The 24,766-nt window shown below is 42.0% G+C and overlaps 1 protein-coding gene across 1 annotated transcript in view; it reads left to right on the forward strand.

Annotated features, from left to right (window-relative positions):
- Nucleotides 1-875: 875 nt before the first annotated feature.
- Nucleotides 876-24,766, forward strand: part of LOC105455353 (synaptosomal-associated protein 25) — a 33,572-nt gene continuing 9,681 nt past the window's right edge. The window contains exons 1-3 of the mRNA XM_011698619.1: nucleotides 876-974; nucleotides 1,758-1,799; nucleotides 11,845-11,893. Coding sequence (XP_011696921.1) covers nucleotides 876-974; nucleotides 1,758-1,799; nucleotides 11,845-11,893 — 190 coding nt within the window. The remainder of the gene's footprint in view (nucleotides 975-1,757; nucleotides 1,800-11,844; nucleotides 11,894-24,766) is intronic.

The following is a 24,766-nucleotide window of genomic DNA, read 5'->3' on the forward strand; positions in this document are numbered from 1 at the left end:
GCCGCGTCGCGTCTGCGCGTCCCGACGCCATCGTCGGTGGGTCGGTCGGTCGGTCGGTCGGGGGTATTGATTTTCCACGCCGTCATGTGTGAGTGTGCAGTCGCGCACACGCGCTGACCGCACACACACACACACACATATATACACGTATACACACGTAAATTTACACATACATTCGCCGCAACGACCGGCACACCGCGGCGCGGCTGCCAATCCGCCCGCGGAATTCCGCAAAGTCTCTCCCCGGCGTTGTCGTCGAGTGGTACCCTCCGGCTACCTCGCGAGGGCTTCTCTTGGTCGTGGTCGCGCGGTCGAGCACGAGTAACGAGAAACGTTCTCGAGCTCGCTCGTTCGTTGCCCGTTACCGTTTGCGCACCGATCTCGGCGTCGCGCGGTCGCCGAAGGGGGAAGGTAGTCCTCGTAGACGGTGCTCTCTCCGACGGCGGCGACGTTGTCACTCCCACCACCCTGCTCCTCGTCGCCCTCCCCCGAGGGGAGAGGGTGGTCTCTGGGTGGACGCGACTCCACGAGGACGGCGCTGCCGTTTCGCCAGGTCCCGGCGAGCGTCACGTCCGGTACCACCGCGCGCCGCGTATCCACGTAGGGTATCCAAACTTCTCCGGGCAACCGCGTCGCCCCCTCTCCATCCGCGCGACGGAACGGACAGAGTCTGATCTCGCGCTCGCTGGTTGGCGTGTTGCAGGCTGCGGTAAGCTCGCCGTTCCGGCAACCAGGAAGCGGCGTCGTCGTCGCACCGTCGCCGGTATCCCGAGGCGCCGGCAGGCGGGAAGGCGGACATTCGCCCGAGAGGAAGAGGAAGACTGTCGCCCGGCAGCATCTAGCCCCGCATCAGGCACCCAGACCACCAGCCGGCGATGCCTGCACCGACGTCAGCGGCGGGTGCGGCCGAGGGCGGCCCGCCCCGCACCGAACTGCAGGAGTTACAGCTCAAGGCCGGTCAGACTACGGATGAAGTGAGTTGAGATATATATGTATACATTTATAGATATATGTATACACACATATATATATACATATATATATGTGTATATATATATATATATATATATATGCGTATACATGTCACGCGATGTGACAGCCACGAGGATTTACGACGCGGGGGTTGAAAGCGACGTAGTTTCGCCGAAACTTCGAGTCCCGATTTTAATTGCGCGAGGATAAACTGTTTATCCATGACAATAGGAAGGCGACAAACAGCGTAAAATCCTCTCTCCCGCGTAACTGTTGGATATTTATCGAATAGAAACATCCCCCGCAGATCTTTCATTTTCAGCAAATCTGATACGTTATTTAGCATCTTCAATACGAGCTTATCGCGACTTATTTATTTACTTACATTTGGCTCAAGATTGCTAAAAAAAAAAGTAATTTATTGACGGAGCCGTTACCGCGTGTTTTATTAATATTATAATTATCAATAATTATCCTTGCTAATTAGAAGAACTGTAAACTTTGATAATTTCTGAAAACTAATATTAATAACACGATGAAATCGATCTTTTTGAATAAACTATATTTCCGTAACACAAAATTATCAACGCTGGAAATCCGAGAGAAGGAAACCGTACTTTTGCTTTTTCTTAGAAAATAATCTATAAGGCTAGCGAAAATGTAGCAAAGATAAAATAAAACTGCGAAATTATAGCCCCTTCGGAACAAATTTAACTTTTATAATCAGCACATCCGCGATTCCTCGCGTCACACGTGGGTAACCGGCGTGATCGGCTTTGTTTCAGTCTCTGGAGAGCACGAGGCGTATGCTGGCGCTATGCGAGGAGGTGAGTCTGTCCCTTTCGGTATTTGATCCCTCCTTCACTTGCGCATCGACCCCTCGATCCTCTCTCGATCGTCCTCGAGATCCCGCGTCGGTGCACCGTTCCCTCTTACCCTCCCGTGAATAATACCGAATATCCCGTGTAAGCGGCCCTCCCGCAACCACCTCGTTTACAATTAGTCCCCTGTAAAACCTCCCCGAGCCTCGAATCCACCCCGAACTCCTCCTGTCTCTGTCTCGTAAACTAGGAACGATTTTCATCGACGAATTGTTGCGCGCTGACTGCGGCAAGACGGGCGCTACTGCTCGCTTGGAGTTCCACCTCAAACTGCTTGAAAAAAAAAAAAGAGAGAAAAAGTAAAAGAAAAAAAATGGCAGCAAAGAGAAAAAGGAGTCGCGCCAGAGAGAGGTGGGCAAAGTACTATTTCGATCGTTAACCGGTCAAGTGGCGAGTATTCTCTCGATTCCATTCACGTATAATTCGCGCTGCCGGGGGTCTAGCTAGTAGACCGTGAAGTAGACTTGAACCAGTAAAGCATCGAGTACGAAACGATTGAATACGTAGTCTCGACCGATTGTGTTTGAGTCAGGAGGACTGTAGACTATAAGCACCTGAATACTTTCGAATTAAATTTTTCCCCCCCGAAGTTTCCGCGCGTCTAATTTATTTGTCGACCGAAGAACGAAGTCTCGTATATCTCGTCCTTTTCTGCCGCGGTTTCATTAATTACAATAATTGACGAACGCCACTTGACTGGTTAAGCGTTGCTCTTAGCGGGCGCGCCGATTCCGCCTTGCGCAAGATTTCACGCCGGCGAAACCAACAACCTCCTGCGGGATCTCCAAGTCGCAGGGGGATGAGGAGAGGAATGCTTCGAGGGGGCCGTACAGAGGGAAACGGGGGAGGACGTAATTGCAGGTGACGTCGAGGAAACGGGGACCAGAAAACGTGCGATGTTTTCTCGAAGTAGTATTTTATCCAGCTCTGGCGCCACACGGAGGCGACGATTTCCCGGCGGCGTGTGTTGCGGTCCGAGCGTGTAAAGAAGGCCACGGGTATAAAACTGGATCGTTTCGCGACGAACGAAGTGGAGTGGGTTCGCTCCTCAGGGGAAGGGAAGGGGGAAACAACGGAACCCACAGTGCCTGCGATCTTAGAATCGCGAGAGAAGAAATCATTAAAAAAAATAAAATAATGATAAGAAAAGAAAGAAAGGAAAACCGATCGGGGGAGAACGAAACGACCGCGTGAACGAGCGTTTGCTCGCGCGACGATGAAATTTGTAAGACGACGCATCGACGCGCTCCGAGAGACGGCGAGGCGCCTCGCGAACGTGCGCAAAAGAGGGATACCCCTCTCGTACCTCTCCTTCTGTCGAGTAGACTTCCGTTCGTAATTACAAGGGTGGTTCAGACGGGGACTCGGCTCGGAAAGATATATTGCGAGCAATTGTATGGATCCAGGTGTTCTCCACTAAACTGAAGATATATGTGTACGAGCACATATTGTTTCTTTTATTTATGTCGATTTCAGCGTAGAATAAGGATGTAAACGAGTATTTCGTTACCATCTAGAAATAGTCGTTTACTTTAATAATTGAGATGAACGCGTGTGTGAAACTCTATTCTAACAGTACTAAATTTTACCGAGTGTATTTGATATAAAATATTAAAAAACAGGAACTGAACCATCCTATGTTCGTTTTTGTCCGTTTTCAATATATATATTTTTTTTATTATTGCAAGGCACTCATGTCACATTTCCCTTCAGTTATGGATTTTTTTTTCAAAAGAATCTTGTTCTTTGTTGAAAAAAAAAAACACGAGGATAGGAAAGAAAAATAAAAAAATCATTCTTTCGTTAAATACATATTTTATAGAAATATATATTTTAAAGAAAATAAGAATTTAGAATATGAAAAGAACTTAACTTTTTTTGAAAATCTCAAAATGTTTTACTACTTAAAATTAGAAAAGCTTACAATCAAAATTTCCTAAGAGGAATACCCATTAAATCAAAGAAGATTAATTTATCAAAGAACTTACTCGGACGAATATCCAATAAAACTCTAAAGCGCCGCATTATAACGGATATACTAGAAGAAGCAATTTCGAAAGAATTTACTGTTATTTACTTAAAGAAGGATACTCGGACTGGATTGTTTTCACTTTATTTTTGCTATATACGTATAAAATAATGTTGGGTAATTTTCAGTCGAAAAATATCGATTCAATTTTTTCCTCTAATTACACGTAAAAGGATCTCAAAGAGAAGGACCGTTTAATGATCCGCGGAATAAAGCGCGGAGCGTTTGTCGAAAAATTTCTCGGGGTGAGAGGAATGTTTCTCGACAACCGTGCAGTTGGATTTCGCCTCTCAAGTTTCGCATCGCTGTTGCGGAAGTGGCGACGTATGAGTACCTTTTCGACTCCGCTCCGCGTATTGATCTAACGCGTTCCGGCCGCGTATTTGCTCGCGAATGTTACTTTACGATATTGCGTGCGTGCGTTCGCGCGTGTGCCACGACCGTGAAAGAAAAAGAAAATATATATATATACGATCTGTCTGCATTTTCTGCAGCTCTCCACGTTTTCTTTTCACGCATATAATTATTCGCTGTGTCTAATATCTGCTATATATACTATATTCTCGATACATATTATGTGTGTGCGCGCGTGTGTACATCTCTATACACGAATGTGATACGCGATTCTCTGTATATCTCTGTTTTTTGTACATATTTGTATACGGAGATTGTTTGCTCTTCTTCTCCTTTATCTTTAACTTACTATACTTGTCGAAGGAACGCACGCAACTGGCTTCTGCGGTCAAATCGAATTGTTGTTTCCGACAATCGGCCTTAGCGAAGTATTCATTATTATTATTAACACTCGTGGACAATGATCGGGCTTTTCTGAATTCGAAAAAGCTCGGGGATTATTTTTCAATTCAATGCAACGTTGACTTAATTTTTTGTTATCATTTTACATTGATTAATGTTATATATTTCGCACGATTATTATTAACATAAGTATCTCTGAAAAAAAGTAATATTTATATACAGTCTGAATTCGACATTAGCTCGCAATGTGGCTTGAGTAAAATTACACGAATTTTTAACTAACTTTTACACTTTTACAATTGCGTGATGTTAGACAAGTCGCGAATTCGCTGTAATTTCATTTGTTTTTGTTCGCACAACTTTCGCAAGAAATACAATAATCGCGAAAGCGGTACTCGAATTTCCTTCGCTTCGTGAACGAAAGAGAATCCCGCCGAGGCCCTTGCGTCGTTCCGTTTCAGTCTTTCTCGCTGCTACTTATCTACCTGTGGCTGCACTAATAAGCACGTGTCGCATTCTTCCGAGCACCGAAGACGTCCTTCGAATTCATCATCGACCAAGTGAAGCGTACGTACACACACTCCAACAAGGCGCAAAACGCGCGTCATCATCGTCACGTCGCGGCGTCGTGATAACGGCCGTGCGAACAGCCGATCGTGAGCTGTCGATCGACTGCCGGGAAGCGAGTCGCGGGCCGATTGCGAGCTTCCCGACGGGGGAGGGGGATGAAACGTTCTCGTAAACTGCTGGGGACTGCGTGACTTCCTTCTCTGTTGACACGAGAGAGGTTGAATCCCCCCGAAAGTCTCCGTGGCGTGAATTGCGGGAGAACGACGGCGACCGGTCGTCCAGCTCTTTGTCTCGTAAAGCTCGAGATCGTGATATTTCTCGTCACCGGACGAGAATCGACTCGCGGTACACCCGCATCTCTTCCGTGACCCCCAAGTTCGACACGCAAGTTCCCTCTGCGCGATGGTGTGCGAGCGACTGTTTTTCTTTTCTCTCTTTACCCTTTTAGCTCTTGCTTGAAACGTTATACGTTTTGAGCGATCGATTTTCTTGTAACGAAAGTTTTATATTAAGGGTTTAAAAGGATTATTTTAGAAAGTGAAGAAAGTGAGACTTTTGATAAGAAAAGTTTAGAAGGAAATGTATTATTTTTTATCTAGGTATATAAATTCTTTCCCCCATTTATTTTCTGCATTGTTTGCCCGTCAAAATGATCAAAGTTATAATGATTTGTATAATGAAATTACTTATAATATTTATAAATTATTTATAAACCTCACATTTAATGTATTTCTCCTGAATTTCGATTTTCGTGGCGGTATTTCTTTTATTGAATCAATTTATAAGATAATTCCTTATTTATTTATTTACTTCCACAAATTAAGCGGCAAATGCATCTTATTGTGGGACAATTTTCCGCCGAGTGACTCCAATTAGCCCATCATTATTCGGCCGATAGACACTTCCTATAATATTTCTATACCGATTTATATCGGAACGCTAAAACGTGGTAATTGCCAATTAACGCTAATGTGATTTCACGTGCAATCCCATAGACTACACAGGACAAATGTGCGGGCCAATCAGATACGATATAATAATAATTAATTAATGACGGCAGTAAATGATATATTAGATACTAACGAGTATGTATGTACATTATCACATTACGAGATTAATATTTATGATCGCGAAAATAGCTTTCGTCAGTCAGCTTGCGCACCGTCGACGCAGACATGGCGTACGTTTCCCTATCTTCTCTTCTCGTATCTCTGCGAAGGGCAGTCCCTTCCCTAGCTCTTCCCTGTATGTGTGTACCTTCTTTAATCGCGCGGCATATCGCGTGCCTCTACGATCGCTTGTATTATATACGTATAGACAAGTAAACGATATTTCAACGACCGGTGCTTCTCTTCGTCGTCTTCCTTCTTGGATGAGATTGTAACGCACACGAGGATTCGAAGACGCAGAAGGCAATGGCCCACCTCGTCGTGTACCTTGACGCACAATTAATCCCGGCGATTTGCACGTACGCGCGTATTGTATTGTACCGGAAACGTGGCGCAAAACGATTTTTGTTGTGCTGCGCAGCACGCGAATTATACCCGACGACACAGTGTTGAAGTTCGCGATAGCGCAGAGCGAGCTGAGGGAAGAGTGTTCGAGTGCTCGCGTGAAAAGAAAAGAAAATGATAAGCAAACGAATTCTCTTTCGCGGATGAAACTGCGGCTCAACTTTTCGCCCTTTAACCCTTTGCGCTTTCACGGTCTCTCCGTAAGAGCCGGGATGTGGGACACATTCGGTATTCTTTCAGAGCAGGAGTTTCCTTCTATTTCACATTAAATTAATCCTTCTTTTATTTATTCTAGAAAAAAATGGCTTTCAAAAAGAATGTCAGTTTATACAGAAATGTTCTTAAAATTAATATTTGATATTTATCTAAAAACGAAGCGATTAAGTATTCTCTGTTTAAAAAATATACTGGTTCTTAATATTTATTTACAGAAAATTTGAGGGAATTTTCTCTTTTTTTTTTTTATTAATCAAGTATTGAATTATATAATACTATCAGCCAGGAAATTGGCCAGGAAATCCGTGATCGAAATCAATAGTAGATATCGTTCCTATATAAGAAAGAATATCGTTTATGATGTTCACCTTGTACTTCATCTGTTCGAAAGACTATTTTCTATGGGAACGACTACCTTGTATCTCGACGCAGGAATAGTGCAAAGGGTTAAAGCGCAAATCGATCTCGCGCGAGAGTGCTCTTCAAGATCCGATCATCGAATCGAGAGAGAAGGGGTTTGGTCCTTGCTGAGAGGGAGGGTCGACCGCCCACAAGTGTCTCCCATCGAAACGATGGAACGAAACGAGACGTCCGGAAAGAGAAAAACGGCGAATGCGACTTGAAAAGAGAAAAGCGAAAAGAGAAAAGATAAAAAAAAAAGGAAAAAAAGAACTGAATGAAGATAAGAGGAAAGATGGAGAAAAGCTGCGTCTGTATATGTGTATACCAAAGCTGTTGCTACTCTCTTTCTCTCTCTCTCTCTCTCTCTCTCTCTCTCTCTCTCTCTCTATCTCTATCTCTTTTTCTCGGCATTGTTTGTTGCTGGATGTTAACGTATGTGTTTTGTATATGTGTGCGATGTGTGTCTGTGTGTGGTCTTTTGCTTGCCTGATTCGCGATCTCTACACTTGCCTGCTCGATTGCCTGCCCGCTCTAAGCGAGATTTCGAGAATCGAAAGAATGATCGGCGATCATTCTTTAAAGTCAACGCGGTAGCAACTGTTTTTGTTGTAAACAAAATTTCATAAAGATATATTTATGGAAAAATTATTAGATGTCTATTGATTTTTTAGATATTTTAATATCTTTGACATATAAATTAAGATCAAGAGCAATGCAAGCAATATTAGGATTATTTTCGGAAACGATAATAGAAATATTGAAAGAAAACATGACATGGAAAAAACATTGATAATTACGGAAAGATTATTTTGCCGGTAATTATAACATTAAAATGTTGAAATAACAGGAATCTTTATTTTGCAACGTGAAAAGATACTAATAATTACACATTCTTATTTCGGTAACTAAAAGTACGTTTATAAATTTAACTTTTTTTTTGCTTTCAAAATGTTTGTATTGATTAACTTTGTTCCTAACATTTTTTTATTCGGCAAGAGATATTCCAAGCTTAACATATGCCGAATAAATTCTCAGCAATTTTAACGCACGTTTAAAAGAAAATTATTCGTACAAGAAAGAATATACACAGCATGTAATGTTTGAATATATTCCGCATTATTATCGTCACTTTATCTTTCAATTGACGAAATCTTGTTGCCTGCTCGCTTTGGCTGCTGTGTGTATGCACGCGCGCGCGCGTGTGTGTGTGTATGTGTGTATGTTGGCCTTTTTCCTCTCTGCAAGCCACTATCCACTTTCCCTCTTCAGTGCATCGTGCTGTCGCTCTTTTTAGAAGCGGTCATCACAGCTGCACAGCTCACAGTACAATCAATACTCAGTGCACATATAACATTAGTTCACGCTATCATACAAAACAAACACATTTTTCGTCGATGTACGGGTTATCCCAAAAAGTTTTTACTAACGAGTCTCGATGATAACGAACATGAATCGGTTTTTCCTCCGAACTATTGTAGAATTTTATTTGAACAATAATTTATAACGTTAAAAATTTTAGAACAATAAATTATTTAAAACTAAATTATTGTTTAATTAGGAACTATTAAACATTTTTCTAAATAATTGACATAAAGTTTAGATTTCTAAAGATTTATACTAAATTTTTGTATAATTGTTATGTACATTTATAATACGTGACTATCAATTTATACAAATCTTATTTTGTGCATAAAGAAAATGTTGAGGAAAGACGTAATTTAATTAAAAACTTGTCTTACACCTCATTTTATATTATCACTTTTTTTATATTATATTTTGCTGATTTTCAATAATATGCTAATTAGTTTTACAATATAACATTTTATTAAGGGAAAAACCAATCGAGTCATGCGGTAAATAAATAAAATATCGCTTAGCTAATGTAAATCTTTTTGAGATATCCCGATTCTTATACTCGAAAGATACTTGAAATACATACTTGTTTAATCTTATACCCGAATATGTTGTAGCTACTTAACTTTATTTGTATCAATTGGTAAAAATAATTTTATATTTAGTATATTGTGGAATGATACTTATATTTTTTTAAATAATATAATATTTCATGACTGGAAATGTGATTTATGTAATACATCGAGTACAAGGAGCTACATGCACTTAATGAACGAAGGATATTGTTAATTTATTTTTTTCTCTATTGTTTCTCTTCTATCATTTATCTAGAATTAACTGATCACAATATTTTATTTACATGCTCGTCACTTGGATCTCTGTCACCGATTTGTCACTCTTCACGTTTTCTTCCTCAATTCTTACGCACTTCCCATTGTTACCCGATATATATTTTTTTAATATGTATATGCACGCTTGTGCCTCGAGTCGAATGAGGAAAGGAGCAAAAACATGAACAATTATTCATGAGTAAAAAATGAAAAAAAAAACGTCAGAAAAAAATCCATCTCTTACACAACTCTCGTAATGTCTATTTAACTTGACATTTAATTCTAAATGCGATTTGTCCGAGTTCTATTTAATTGACAGATACCTTTTATCGACGCGTTAATTAATGAATAATAATTAGAATCACATTTGAATCGGATATTCGCGTTTAGCCTTAAATGCAATGCTCAAATATGGGCTGTAATTAAACAGAGTGTTGTTATAAGTATTAAAAGGAAATCGTTAAACATGTATAAAAATATGTAGTCGCTTATCCTTTTCTCCTTAATTCATCGATCGTTTCATTCACTCGCTCATTCACTCATTCACTGTCCCTTCATTCACCCTCCCGCCCTCTTCCACTCCAATTACGTGTGCGTGTGTGTTCTACTTTGCACTTATCCAGGTACTCGCAACCCTTTGAGTCCTAAAGTGTCTCGCGTCGGGATTTCTTGCCGAAATTTATCTTGATGAGTTTAACAGATATTGAATTGTTTTTGAATTATACAATCCTTATAGGTATCATAATTAACAGTAATACAAATTGATTATTATTTATCGTTTTCGCAAACTTAAATTTTAAATTATTTTTGACATGTTTCAAATATAACTTTTGGGTCTTAAACTTCCACAATTTGTGTATGTTGTAATACATTTATTTATATTAAAAAGATTCTTTACATTTCTAGATTTTATTTTGTTTTTTTTTATTCAGTCGAATTTTTTTTAAGATATTGTTTTACTTCTACATCTTAACTTTTATGACCAGCATGATATACATGCTTACGGATAATATCTTTTGTCCCCCCTTTTATTAATTTTTAATCAATTCTACGTACGTATTTGTGACTCAAAGAGGATTGTGATTTGCCTCACGCAATGAATCTCACTCAATGGAAGTGTACTCTATACCTTGCGATGTACCTCTACCTACACTTTACTATGCATCGCTCTTTTCGCGTTACTGGGTGTCCAAGAAATTCCCATTTGTCGCCCAGAAAAGAAACACTGCAGACGTGGATCTCCTCGATCGCGCTCGATCTTTCTTCCGCTCGCGAAACGCGAGAAGGGCGTAGGGACGATCGACGACGATCGAGAGATCGAAACCTGTTTCACTCGAAAACTCGTAGAGTGTCACAAAAATAAAGGCAGAGCCCCTTCCCCCCCAAACAAAGAGTCAAAAACAAAAAAGAAACAAAGACCGAAAGAAAAAAAACAACAACACGCCTTTGTCAGAAGGAAGATGTCCGTTATGTGAAAACAAAAATTAATAAACGCACAACAACGGCGACGACAATTACAGCAACAGGAACAACATCTACAACAACAACTACAACATGAACAACAACAACAACAACAATAGCGACATCAACAATAACAACATCGCCATTGACCGATACAACATCAAGAACAACAACAACAACATCAACAACAAGCGACAACATTTGCCGACACGTCCGTACCGTCACACCGCGTCACGACGGTACCTCGGTCGGGCCCACTACTTTTCTCTTCCAATTGCTCTTGCCTGCCTCGTCTCTGCCCACCTGTCTCTGCGTCGCGGGCAGATATCGCGTACAGACATATGCGATATATATATCGACGGCACGCCAAGGCGCGAGCCCGACGGCGTGCCGCGACGTCGTTCGTGATTGAAAGAACAAGGAAAAAAGTGATTTAGAAAAAGAGACTTCTCTGAAAAAGAAAACGAAAAATATACGAGAGAGGACCCGAAATACTTCTCACTCTTGTCCCACTCTCTATATGCGCGCCACCACCTCAACATATCCGGCCACAATATCCACCTCTTGTCTTGCTTGCCCAGTACCCACCACCAACTTGTCCATTACATATACCTCTGTCTATAAATATATTATATATATTTATATATACCTAACTACTATACTAATATACTACTATAATATTACTATATACTATATACTTACTAAAGGAAAGATGTGCGAAGAAAGAGTAAAGAAAGATGTACGACTCTTTCTCTCTTTCTTTCTATCTCTTTCTCTCTCTTTCTTTCTCTCTATCTCTATCTCTCGCTCTCTAACACTGGTGGTGGTTGTCTGTGTTGTGCTGCCTCTGTCTGTCGTAGAGCAAGGAGGCTGGCATCCGCACTCTGGTCGCACTCGACGACCAGGGAGGTGAGTGACTTCCGCTTGTTAGAAATTAAGTAACGGCCGAAAAAAAAACGAGGGTAGGAGGTAAAGGAAACGAGGAAAATCACTCGTTTTGTCGTATAATCACGCACGTCTTACAATCTGACACACCGTCCGTCATTCACAAAGCGAGTTAGCCCCGCGAGTGTCCTCCTCACACGCATATAACATGCATAACACAAACGTGTAACATAAACGGAGTCTCCAAAATGGGAAAATTGCGGGAAAGAACACAGCGGGTCCATTTCTGCATTCTTTTGCATTCTTTTTGCGCGAGATGTGCAACCAGCATTTCAGTTTCATTAAGTGAAACTAATCTGGCATTTAATTAAAAGTTTATTTTTACTTCCGTCGGTAAGTTAAGATCTCTTTCCTTAGATTGGTTTTATATTGGGGAAGCTGAGCTGTTTCTTTTTAGAAAAGTACACATTTAAAACTAAATTTTATATAATTTAGTTAGTTGTAGATACGAGATTTTTTTGTTTATAAAATTACTTTTGCAATTTCCCGAATTTTCCCCCGTATGTTTTTATGTCGAAGCTAGTCAACGATTTAGTTAACAGTATTCGGGCACCCCGTAGATGTCATCCTAAATGCTGTTGATGCTTGCTACTTGTTGAGAGAAATCCTGGAAACTAGGTTTTTCAAATACACCTGTATAATTATCATTCCCATGATAATAATTAGACACACGCATAACGGTATAACGATAAAACACTGACTCTTCCGGTCGTGCACAACGAAGGTTCTTAATAAGGAAAGATTCCAGCACAAAATGCTCTTTCTATAAATTCTATACCTTCTTAGCGAGCGCGGGACGATTTCTCCGTAAAGCGACCGAAAGGGTTAACACAGTGATCTTTAGAGTCAACGCTCGTAAACGCTCGCGGGTTGTACCTAGCTGCTAACCAGACGGAAATTGTTGTGTTGACATACTCAGTCCTACCGGGGGGCCCGAGGTATTACGAGGATATAGGCTCGCTACCCCCGAACAACCATCCCTCCGTTAATTACGACCGATGTGCATGCGCCGGATATTCAAACGTGTCCCAATTTGGCAAACGTTTGCATGAGTAATTCGGCAGCGCCGGATCTCGCAGACGCAGATGCAGACGGTACGCGAAATTCTCACCGAACGTACAATTTGTTCCGTCGCGTCGGCGTGAAACGTTAGGAAAAAAAATCGGAAAGTTAATTCCGAGGTCGGACTCCCCACTTGAAACTCAGACACAGAGACGCCTGTTATACACGCGAGAGAGTGAAGTCCAATTCTGGAATCTATAGTCTCCAAAATATCGATTAATCTGCGCTCGGTTTAACGTTGTCGAAATTTTAATTACTCGTTTTGACGCGATTTGTCGATTTAATGTCGCGCTTCTCACGTGGCCGGCGGACCGACGGTTGGTTCCGCTTTAGCCTTGTCGTCCACCCTAATAATCGCCTTTACGTCCCTAAGAGGATTTAAACGTCCTTACATCGTAATAGGACATCAACAATGAAGATCATTTCGCGCCCGATTAGCAAACTCGGTTAGGGAGATCGACAGCCAACTGCCACTGCACAATCGCAAGTTGTATACCATTGCCGGATCTACTACGATTACTATACTGATTACGAGACACCATCGCTATCACTGACACCACTGATACTGCTAATATATTACTAACGTTACTACTTGTACCATTACACTACGCGCGCCTCGGGTCGTTGAGGAAAATTTTCATTAAACTTATCAATTCCAATTCAAATTCTGAAGATGTGAATTTTTTTCTGAAGGTGGTTAATTTGTTTTATTAACCATTCGCAAAAAATCATGCAAAGTGCTTTTCCAGCACAATTTTATTCTTTAATCGGATTTGATCTCTTTTTCGACTCCGTTAAATTAACAAAATTTTTTTCCTGACGACCCGACAAGTGCAACTCATGCGATCACGACGCGAACCTGTTCAGGTCCGCTTCTACCCTGTGCGTCACCACATGTCTCACCACCGCGACATTAAGAAAACCGTTGCATAGGCAAAAATTCTTACGACATACACCGGCCACGTTGCCGGTCACAACATATACATATATGACGTGAAAATGGCCCTCCAGCAATGAATCAGTCATCGCTGCTGCTGCTACTGCTGCTATCGCCGCCGCTACTTGCCAGCGTTGACGCGAAACGGCTCGTACACGATCCAACAATCTGCGCGGATTACCGTCGCGCAAACGAGCATCATCATCATTATCGCATAAACAAACCGTTACATCAACTTTGCATTTCGACATACTTTTCTCATTTAACATATCGATATTTTGGCAGTCTTTATCTCTCAATATCTGTATGTATTTTAATCTTAGTATCGATCTTTAGATTTCTGGTATTGATCTTCCTCTCTCATTTAGGTATTCTACTATATAATTTCTCCATAATTATTCTTTCTGGTCGCGCAGACTGTTGGACCGTTTGTAGGAACCGCTTAACGAGATCGGATTGCTCTCGTGTTAATTAATTAACTGTTGTTCGGAACTGGTGTATTCGAATCGTGATCGTTTTTGTTTCTGTGTAAACCGATTACACACTCATACACTCACCCTTCCCATTTCGCGCCCTATTTTTTCTGTCTCTCTTTCTCTCTCTCTCATCTACTCACCATGTAGAGGATCTCGGATCTACTTTCTCTGCCGTCAGCGCGACACGCTAAATACGTTCGCGTGCAGCGAAATACAATAATAGCATCTGACGTGTGGGAGTGGGTCTTATCGTGCCTTGGAATTTTCCTCCTCGCAGGCCTTTCACACCCTTTCGCAGGTGTGGTGCAGAAATTTAAAAGCGCGCCAAGCCCCACGCTCTCACCTGTCGAACGCTGTTATCGCGCCTAGCTTTCGTATACGGGACGTATCGGAATAATTGGGACAGTCCCCCACGAATTTAGGCATCGCGACAGTTTTCGATGATCGCACAAGTGCGTTATTGTATTTCATTCTTCAGATTCAATTCGGTAGAATCGATAAGTAAGAGTAATAAGTAAAAAACAGTTCTACGTTACAATTTACATAACTAACTTTACTCCGGCGCGCGACAAGGCAAATTATATAACTGACATAATATTGTTACGTGAAACTATAACCATAATCATCATCGTCGGGTAATTCCCGGCCGGCAATAGCCGTCATCAATTAAGCGATTGATTCCATCGTAAAGTGATTCTCTGGTATCGCCGTAAAGCGATTATGAGCGAATATTGATTTCAGCATCACTTTCGTCATCTGCCTCGTTAATCATTGAAAGTGTCGCGATGTCGCGCCTGTGTCGCAATTAGCCCGATCGATCCAACACTCTCCACAAGATACACGCTGTAATTTCTCTGGACTGTGTACTTTATCTCTTTACTGTTACATTGTACACTGTAGCCACTCGCGAAGCTTACAGCTGTGTCGCTTTCAGTTCTACGTGTAAAATATACATATATTTATATATTTTTTTTTCAATATATATATGTAACTATACATACATATATATCTCTTTATGTATGTACATATATTAACATGTATTTGTCTATCTAGTGTACATATCAAGAAAGTATATATATATACCCCGTAATTCTCGTTAAAACGTAAAACGCTTGTGACAGTAGATATCTGTCTGTCTGTCGTAACTTGTTTTATTCCGCTCTCCTCTCTCTCTCTCTCTCTCTCTCTTTTTAACCTGATAAATCTTCTCTCACCTCTCCTTCTCTCTCTCTCTCTGTCTGCCTTTCGTTTCTTTGTATCTCTCCTTGGTTTTTTTCTACTTTTTCCTTTTTGCAATCTGTGCGTCGAACGTGCAAACTTACTCTCTGTCGGCCGTCGTCTTACCAAATGTAGATACTGTCCCCGCTTTGACGTCGAGTCGCTGGCCGAAATGTAATGTGCGCGGTGCATATACGTTACATCAGGAAGGATTATATGTGCACTATTATATAAATAATCTACCTAACCTAACGTTTGTGTGTGAGAGAATCGAGAAATTGGTCGTCCAATTGACAGCTCGGAACGAAGTAGATTAACGAGAAAGCGAAGCAAAGAAACTCCGCTCGGCGCGATCGCGCCAAATCGCGCTAATCGCCGATTAGCAATGGCGAGAGAGTAATTAGCAGTGACCATCGTCATCAGCATTATCGTCGTCATCGTCGTTGTCGTCGTCCTCATCGTCGTCGTCGCTGTCGCTATCATATCGCCTCACCAACGTCATATCGGTTAGCTTGTATTCGTGAAACGCGCTCGACTCTCAAGAGACGCACCGGCGACGGTCGTTTGAACTTGTTATTGTCATTGAAGAGATCACGAGGGGGAGCGCGTGTAAAAATTATTAGAATAATCTCGAAAAATCTTTGAGTTCCCTCCGGCCTATCACTTTCTCGCTCTTTTAAGCTCACCTTGCAATTCCCTTCAAGGAGGGAAGATCATCCTTGAAGATTACTCTACCCCGGGGAAATAAGCAAAGAGCAATCTGATTTAATCTAATAATTTTCACTCCTATTTCTTATCCACAGAGAGAGAGAGAGAGAGAGAGAGAGAAAGCTAGAGAGCTCCTCTCCGGCGACGGCGTCTCTAGTTCGCCAATAATCAATATCTCTCTCTCTCTCTCTCTCTCTCTCTCTCTCTCTATCAATGTCGCCGACGCATCTCGTCCATTTACCACGCTCCATTAGATCGTCTCGTCATCAGTCGTCATTACTCTTAATATCGGCCGACGTCGTGTCCGTCACACATCGTTGTTATCTCTCTATTCTCTCTATAATCCCTAACGCAAGCGGTAAATGCAGAAACTGCCGGTTGCAGTCGTGGCTGATTGATCGGGATTGCAATGCGAGGGCGAGTTCAATTAGAACCGATGATTGAGAAGTTGGGATGGATTTAATGCACAGCCCTCTCAGCTTTCTTAAATCGAGCGTTTTTCGGGAATTTAATTGACTAACTCGTCGTTAGTGACTTGGGTTTTTAGAAAGGTCTGTTATTAATATAAAAATAAGTAATTAAGGTAGCGCTAAAATGACCGCATGACTGCAATCGGCCTGAAGGGATGGGTGAGGTGATTATGATTACATCGTTGCGATTAGGATCATGTACGCGTATGATATCTCAGAGACATCATGAGCTGGCCTCTGGATCTTCATTTCGGTTATCTGGATCACATCGTTCTTATTAATCTTCTTACTATTTTTAACATTTTTATTATTATTATTTGTTATTATTATTATTACTTATTATTACTTATTTGTGTTTGACTTCAATGGACATATTATTATCTGTTCGTTACGCGCGGCACGTTCTTTCGAGGAGCGCGATTTTCCGCTTTTTTTTTTTTTATATTGACAATCGCAACTTGCGACGTGAACGATTGATTTCGTAATTGCATTATTATTTTACGTACGGTAACGTTTCTGCTTCCGCGCAGAAATCGTCGCTTCCGGTCCGACGGGACGTGCCCGTGCGATTTTGTTGCTTTCTTGTCTGTGACTTTGTTCCGCAGTTAATTCTCGCACGCATCCACTGAGAAAAACGATTCTTTCGTTTCCGTTAATGTGTGGCACCTTCGAACCTGTCGTAGACCGAGGAGATCGGAGCGAACACTCTGACGATGTTAGACCACCAAGGCGGTAAGCAGTCTCCCAGTAAACACCAATAAGTCACTGTCTTTCTCTCTGTCTCTCTCTATCTCTCTATCCTGCGAAAAACGAGCGAGCGATGCGATAGTTCGACGAAACGTCGATATAAAAAAAAAAGAGAAGGAATAACGTGTAACAAGCGGAGAAAAGGGGGGGGAAAGCCGGTGCGAAACGAAGGACGCCCTTCGTTAGCTGCCAATTTGCGTTTCCCTTCGGGAAGGGCGTGCTTCCGATGCGTGATGCGTACCGGAATAGAGTCCCGATAGAGTCGCGCGAAATGAAGAATCGACTGCGAACGGAAGACCATTCAGGAGTATTTTAGATTCTTATTATGTAAAAACAATGGGATATATATATATATATATATGTTTATGTATTAGGAATATCTGCAATTGAGAAATACTTCATTTTTGCTTGAATTGACTAGTTTAACTTTTACTTATTTATTTATTAATTTTTTTATTTAATAATCTCTTGCGGAATATAGTTGTCTATGACTCGAATATCAGCGTGAATCAGTGCCTAAGTCGGCCGACGCGAATCAGCCGTGCGAGTCGATTCTCTCTCCTTCGCCCGAGAAGTGATCCGTGACAATGACCCATTCACGCTGTCATCCGGGGCAGAGGTAAACGAGCGAGGATCCTCGCGATGACGGGAACGGCCAGCGGACGGATCGAAAGACCGAACGGCCGTCCTGTCATCGATGCCGAAACCACCTCAGCGACGTTGTCGCTTTTAGGCTCCCACCTAGGTCTATCTAGGGCACCCGACGGAACTCCATTCGTTACCCCGATCTTGTTCTCCCCCCTCCGATCCCCGACACACACCGTGTATCTCCAGTACCGTATATCTTTCAGCGGCATGACGCTCTATCGATGTCTAACTCGCGCGGGACACTCGTCGAACGGGTGTCCCGCTATCCTTTTTACCTTTTTCTGTACTTCTGTGCCTCTCTTTCTCTCTGTCTTTCTTGCCTTCGCCACCTTCCCCTCTCTCTCTCTCTCTCTCTCTCTCTCTTTCTCTCTCTAGCTTTTGCTCTCTGCTCTGGTGTCCATTTACTTCTCCGAGGTGCGTCATCAGTCGGCGGAATCGTTCGCACTCAGAAATCTGATATTCCTCGCTCGTGACATATCGAAGGAGAAACCTATTCTCTATGTAACATTTTTGAAGTTTTATATAAAATATATAAGCGATTTTTTTATATTCTTTAGTAGAAAAGCTACTCGAAATGTGTACGCTTAATCAAAATATCGTCAATTTAGAGCGATTTTTTTTTTTGGTACACTTGATGTATTCCGCGAATAATTTCGTCTTTACGTATAACGTCGTAAAGTCTTACGAGCAACGCGCGACTCGTTTATTCGTATATTAATAGGAATTCGAATATTCATTTTACACTTGTGTAAATATGCAGACGTCGTATGTGAGTGCGAAAGATTATCGGCATCGAATTCATGAGATCACGTGTTATACGCGCGGAAAACCGCGCCAGGTTTATCCCATTTTTACTCACCGTTCATCTCTCACTCTCGAGTGTTTACCTAATTAAAGTATCGCTCTCTTTCATGCGCGCATCCTATTCACCGAATTTTTCATTCATTACCCTTCGCTGGATTCGCGAGAGAAATAATTAGAACAAAAGTTACGTGTATATTTTCTACTAATTACCAGGAGATCTCCCGTCGAATACTCGTCATCCAAGAGTGCGAAGCGTATACACGTCGCCAGCCGCGTTTGCCATCCCATTTCAGAGATCTGAACTTAATTGCTACTAATTATACTTAGCATAAAGTGATCCCGTTTGTCGCGTTTCCAACCCTCCTGAAATTAATTGGGAAAGAAAATAATAAGGCGAACTCACCTTCGTCCCTTCTCGTCGCTCCTATACGGTCCCTCCCTTTCACACTTATCATCGTTGAATCCCCATTTTTCCCGCGTGTCAGCGTCTGCCGACAACTGTCAAGCATCGTAACATTTATCCTCGTCCATCCACCCTCCTGTTACGCATAATAGATAACTTAATTAGCTGAGGCCGAAACTCGTCGTCCGCGCCCTCTCGCCGCTCCGACATTCTCATCTCTCTGTGCGTGTCTCTTTCTCGCTCCGTCATTTGTCTTTCTCTGTCTCTCACGTCTCTCCCTCGCGTTTCTCCCCGCGTTTGGCACTGGCGAACACGGCGGGGAGGGAAGGGATCGTTTTTTCTTTTTTCTTCGGGGAGGGGGTGGCGTTGAGGATCGCCGCGGAGCGAGGCGAGGGGTGCGTCCCGACGGCGATTAATTTTTCCTCAATGTTTAACACGCCGCCTGATTGCCTGTCGGTTGCCTGTTTAGAGCCACGAGGTCGGGATGAAATCCCTCGTAATGCTGGACGAGCAAGGCGGTAAGCCACTTCACTCTAGCCTCTAACACAAACAAATAGAGAGTTTTGCGCGAGAGGAAAGAGAAAATATTATAGTACGAATCATGAGACACAGGCGCGTGTGGCGCGCGGTCTTCGCGGCCGCCACACGCACCGGTCGATCCCGGCCGACACTGGAAGCGACAACCGACAAAATCAAAAATATCAACATTTTACAGCGTGCACATACGTACCTAATATATAGTTGCACCGCGGATAAGAATAGTGCTCGTCGCGATTTTGTTGCTATAAATATTTGCCGATCTCCTTTTGCCTATTTGCGTCACTAAAAATATTTAAAAAACGATCCGAAGAACAATACCTACTGATCGGTTCTCTCGGATTTTTACATATCTATTTACGAAACGTTTCGCTTTTACGTCTAATCACGGGCGTTTACAGCGGGGAAAATATAGAGTACTCTTCTTATCCGCCGTGCGATTAAAATACGCGGCGATATCTCGTGAGCGTGGCAATTGCGAGCGATAGCTCGCGCAGTGCCCGCTAATAGACGGAAGTATCGTTTTCCTGCACACGCATCTCTCTTTCTCTCTCTCTCTCTCTCTCTCTCTCTCTCTCTCTCTCTCTCTCTTTCTCCCCTCATCTGCTCATGACCATCGCTCTGAAATATTGCCGCGTATTTCCGACACGGTCCTGCATACAGATTGTCCCGGGAAAGGGGACCGGTAGCAGGACTCCGATTCCGAGGCAGTTTGAAGTCGATTTCCTATATATTTCTTAAAATTTCACGTTTCCTGCTTTAATCCGAGAACAGCGACATTTTCGTCATCTGTTATCACTTTTTATATTGCCTGTCTCACTCTCTAACTTCTCGATTTTCACCGATACAGCCATTATTAACCCTGAGCGGAAGCGCTCCATGGTCTCTCTTGGAAATCCATTTTTTTTCCCTCTCGCGAAATTATCTGCGAGTGTTGCAATCGTGATGAACGACCGAGTAACTTAGATATTAAAGACGTTGGAATATCGATGAGATCGGGGAAAATCGGACACGAATCTGCCGACGACAGAACGGGGCCCCGTTACTCGCCTATCCCCTTTTCGCTGGGAAGATAGTATAACACGCGACACTCACGCGTGCATCATCGAGACACTGCCGGATTTACTTATCAATCAGGGGTGTAGCCGGTATTCTTTGGGCCATGCAGAGAAAGAAAAAATAGTGTTTCAGTAATCGCTCATGTGAAATAAATGGAGCGTTAGAAGAAATCTTGAAGGCCCCCTTGTTTTGCTATAAATTTTTATTTTATCGCTACGCCCCTGTTACATTCAACAATGATATATAACTGTATATATATACTCTAGTAGTATTATATATTACCCAGCAGCGCACTCAGGCCATCGTTATACCGTTCACTTACATTTCGCTCAAGCGCGGTGTTCTCCGTTTTACTTTTCCTTTTATCTTTTTTGTTTTCTTTTCGGCTAACTCTGACTTCCTCGCGCGCTTCTTTTTGGTTCTCTTCCGCCCTTCTTTCCGCCCCTTCTTTCTTTCTTCGGCTTTTCTCGCGGCTTCGCCACTGCTATCTGCGTATACTTTCTCTTCCACACTGCGTACTACTAATACTTAACTGTCGTTACGATACTTACTTTCCGCCGTACCCCTCTCGTGTCCCCCTTCTTCCGGTTTCCTCAAGTCGTTCTTTGACCCTCGTTCCTCCCCTCCGTATCTTCGAGATTTTTGCTCGAGCACCCTCGGGGGTTTGTTGCGCGTCGCATGATTTTTGGATACGTCGACAAGTTAAAACTTAATACACTGTGTGTTTAAAGTAAGACAAGTCCATTTTTGAAAAGCGAACTAAGATGATGAAATAAAACGTGCAGTTGAAAAAAGTAGAAAAAGAATTATATTACAATTTAAACTATACATACATAAGTTAATATATTAGAGGAAGATAAGTTAATATAGTTAGAGAAAGATTTTTCTTATTTTTAAAATCAGATAAAAAGTGTACTTACGAAATCATACCGTCAGATTGAATGTTTATGCATACATAAAAGACTTTTAGAGAATAATTTTTAGAGGGAGAAAATGCTGGAGAAAATGAGAAAATGAGGGAGAAAATCTAAAAAAATAATGTCATATCGACTAGATAATTAACGAAATTAACGAATGAATAGAAATAAAATAACTGAATAAATGGCTTAAATCTGACGATGGAAATAATTTATTAATCAATATACTGTCGTGTAGAATCACATCAGCTCCGGTATATTAACTTTTCAATGTCTGTTGATTGTAGCACACGTATAGGCAAATTACACATTTTCTCGAACAAAAATCGTGCGACGCGAGCGCGGACCTTTACAAGAAACAGAAGGGAAGAAACAGAACAAGCGGACAACAGACCGTGATCGACGTTACACGACACCTCGCTTTTTACACACACACATGACGCATCTTCGCGGAGCGATTTCACGGTTCTTCGCCTTCGCGGTTTCCCTTCGTCGGGGTCGTGGTTAAAGGCGGGAGCACAGACTCTTGCATAACGCTGCATAATGCACAAGACATATTAAGGCATAAGAGAATCAACCAATCAGAGTATGAAATGAAGGACTCTGTTTGGTTGATTTTCTTATGCATTATGTCTCGTGCGTTATGCAGCGTTATGCAAAAGAGTCTGTGCTCCCGGCTTAAAGGCCGGAGGCCAAGCACGGCTATAAGACGCAAAGCGAACAGCCGCGAATCCGGCCTCTGCTTCTCAGCCGAATCCGTGTACCGTTATCAGACCAAATCGGACACCCGCTATACTCGTGTTACAAGGATATCGCTTACACATATTGTTAGTCGAGAATGAGTATACTCCTACGTGCGGCTATATAGAGCTGCCTTTTAGGTAAACTCATGCCCACTGTGTACTGTAGCCAAACCCGTGGGCACTATACAGAGTGTCTCGAAACGCCTCTTGTCAACCGTTTGACTTATTTAATTACTTACTAATTGCGCTCGTTTTCTCAATTTCTTTGAATAGTAGAACGACAATTAAATTATGACGGCGCAAGTAAATCGCAAGCTTCGTTCCGAAAATAAATCCTACGTAGAGTTTATTATAAATAAATTTTAATTTAAGGATTATTGAAATGTGATTATTGAAATTAAAATTTCGTTATCTAAATATCTCCACGAAATGATTTCTTCACGTTAGTAGCCGACATGCAAATTGCATCCCCGAGATGTCGGCGCTTCAGCCAAAATTTATCCGCAAAACACTCGCGAGTTAGTAATTCGAAATTGGACGCTTCGGATTGCGTCCAATTTTCCGTTGACTCCACTTTGATCAACGCGCAGTTCGACGCGAGAGCTTTCGGGACACCCTGTACACTTAGCTGAAAGTTACCACCACCCACCAAGTGAGGAAGCAAACTCACCGCACATATTCTCTAAGCACATAACAGAGCAACTAGCCCGATGCAGGAACGTCGGAGCAAGGAAACTCTTCGCTTAACTGCAGTTCGCGCTTTCGTTGCACTCCACTTTGTGCAGAGTCTACCGCGGGGCTCTATCGAGCGGATGTTTTCCCTCTTGCACGAACAATCCCTTATCCCGGTTGATGGCGCTCGGGGAACATGGCGCTTTTCGTATCTCTTATACCGAGGGGGGGGGGGAGATTGATGTTCTGTATGATACTACAGGAGAAAGCATTTTGTTCAAATTCTCGAGGTAGTCTAAGCTCGTCTCCTTTGATTTTATGACAGATAAGAAACTCCCGCATGCTTTCTCGCATGCTACGATATAATAAATATCCTTTAGCGAGTCAATAAAATACTGATTCTGTGTATTTCTATAATTATGAAATTTCTCACCTTTCACCTTGTAAAAAACGAAGTACACGATTAATCTTAATCTATTCTTATAATCGCCCACGTTATATATCTGATACGTTGTTATCTGAGCTTCTAAACGAATGACTCACCATTCGTGCCATCATTGAAGATAATAGATTCTATCAATAGATCATCAACCTCCGCTCGATGGATCTCCCGTGTTAGAATACGAAATCGAACGCAATCGCTTGAACGGAGAAGGAAAGGGGGGCATCTGCGATTCTCGCGAATGAAACGTTTGAGAACCGCCGTAAAAAACCGCCGAGAATAATCGAACTTGGAAACGCTTATTAAATTTTCGTCTAGAGACGCGAAACTCTCACTTCTCTCTCGTTGAATTTTTGTAATACGGACGTTGCTGCGGAAACGAGATGAGGGGACGTGACGACCGGAAATTCGCGGAAGATTAAAAAAAGGGGCGCCCCTTTCCTTCGGGCGAGGGTTCTGGCGAACCGTCGCTTATCTCTCGAGGAGATGAAATTAGAAAGCGAAAGAGGATTGGGCAATGTACTCGCGCGCTTTCGTTTGCCCCTTTAGCCGATGTCCGCTTGATCACACTAGGTTGTTAACGTTCGCGAAAATTCCCTTATAAGTTATGAGCTAGCTTGAAACTATACGTGTCGTGCTTTAACTCTTGGCGACGGCTCTCGTTTCGTAGTTATTTTTACATTAAAATAAATATATTTACACATTTACTTATATATTTATTTTAATGGAAAGATGTAAATATCAAATTCTAGAAATTAGCATTTTGCGATAGAAATTAATCGAAACAGTGAAACTAAATTTAAAGAAATATAAATAAATATAAATGAATATTTTTATCTGATCGCTTATTATGAAATTGACAAATATTGAATATAAATTCGAAGTTCACGTGAAATGAGCTTAAAATCGACGCCAACACCGCGAAGGGTTGAAGTTTCCTTTTTTTTCTTATTTTACAGAAGCTTGATTATATCATGTAGAATATTCTTTGCAA

This window comes from Wasmannia auropunctata, unplaced genomic scaffold (assembly GCF_000956235.1).
Source record: "Wasmannia auropunctata unplaced genomic scaffold, wasmannia.A_1.0 LD335903.1, whole genome shotgun sequence".
Taxonomy (NCBI): Eukaryota; Metazoa; Arthropoda; class Insecta; order Hymenoptera; family Formicidae; genus Wasmannia; species Wasmannia auropunctata.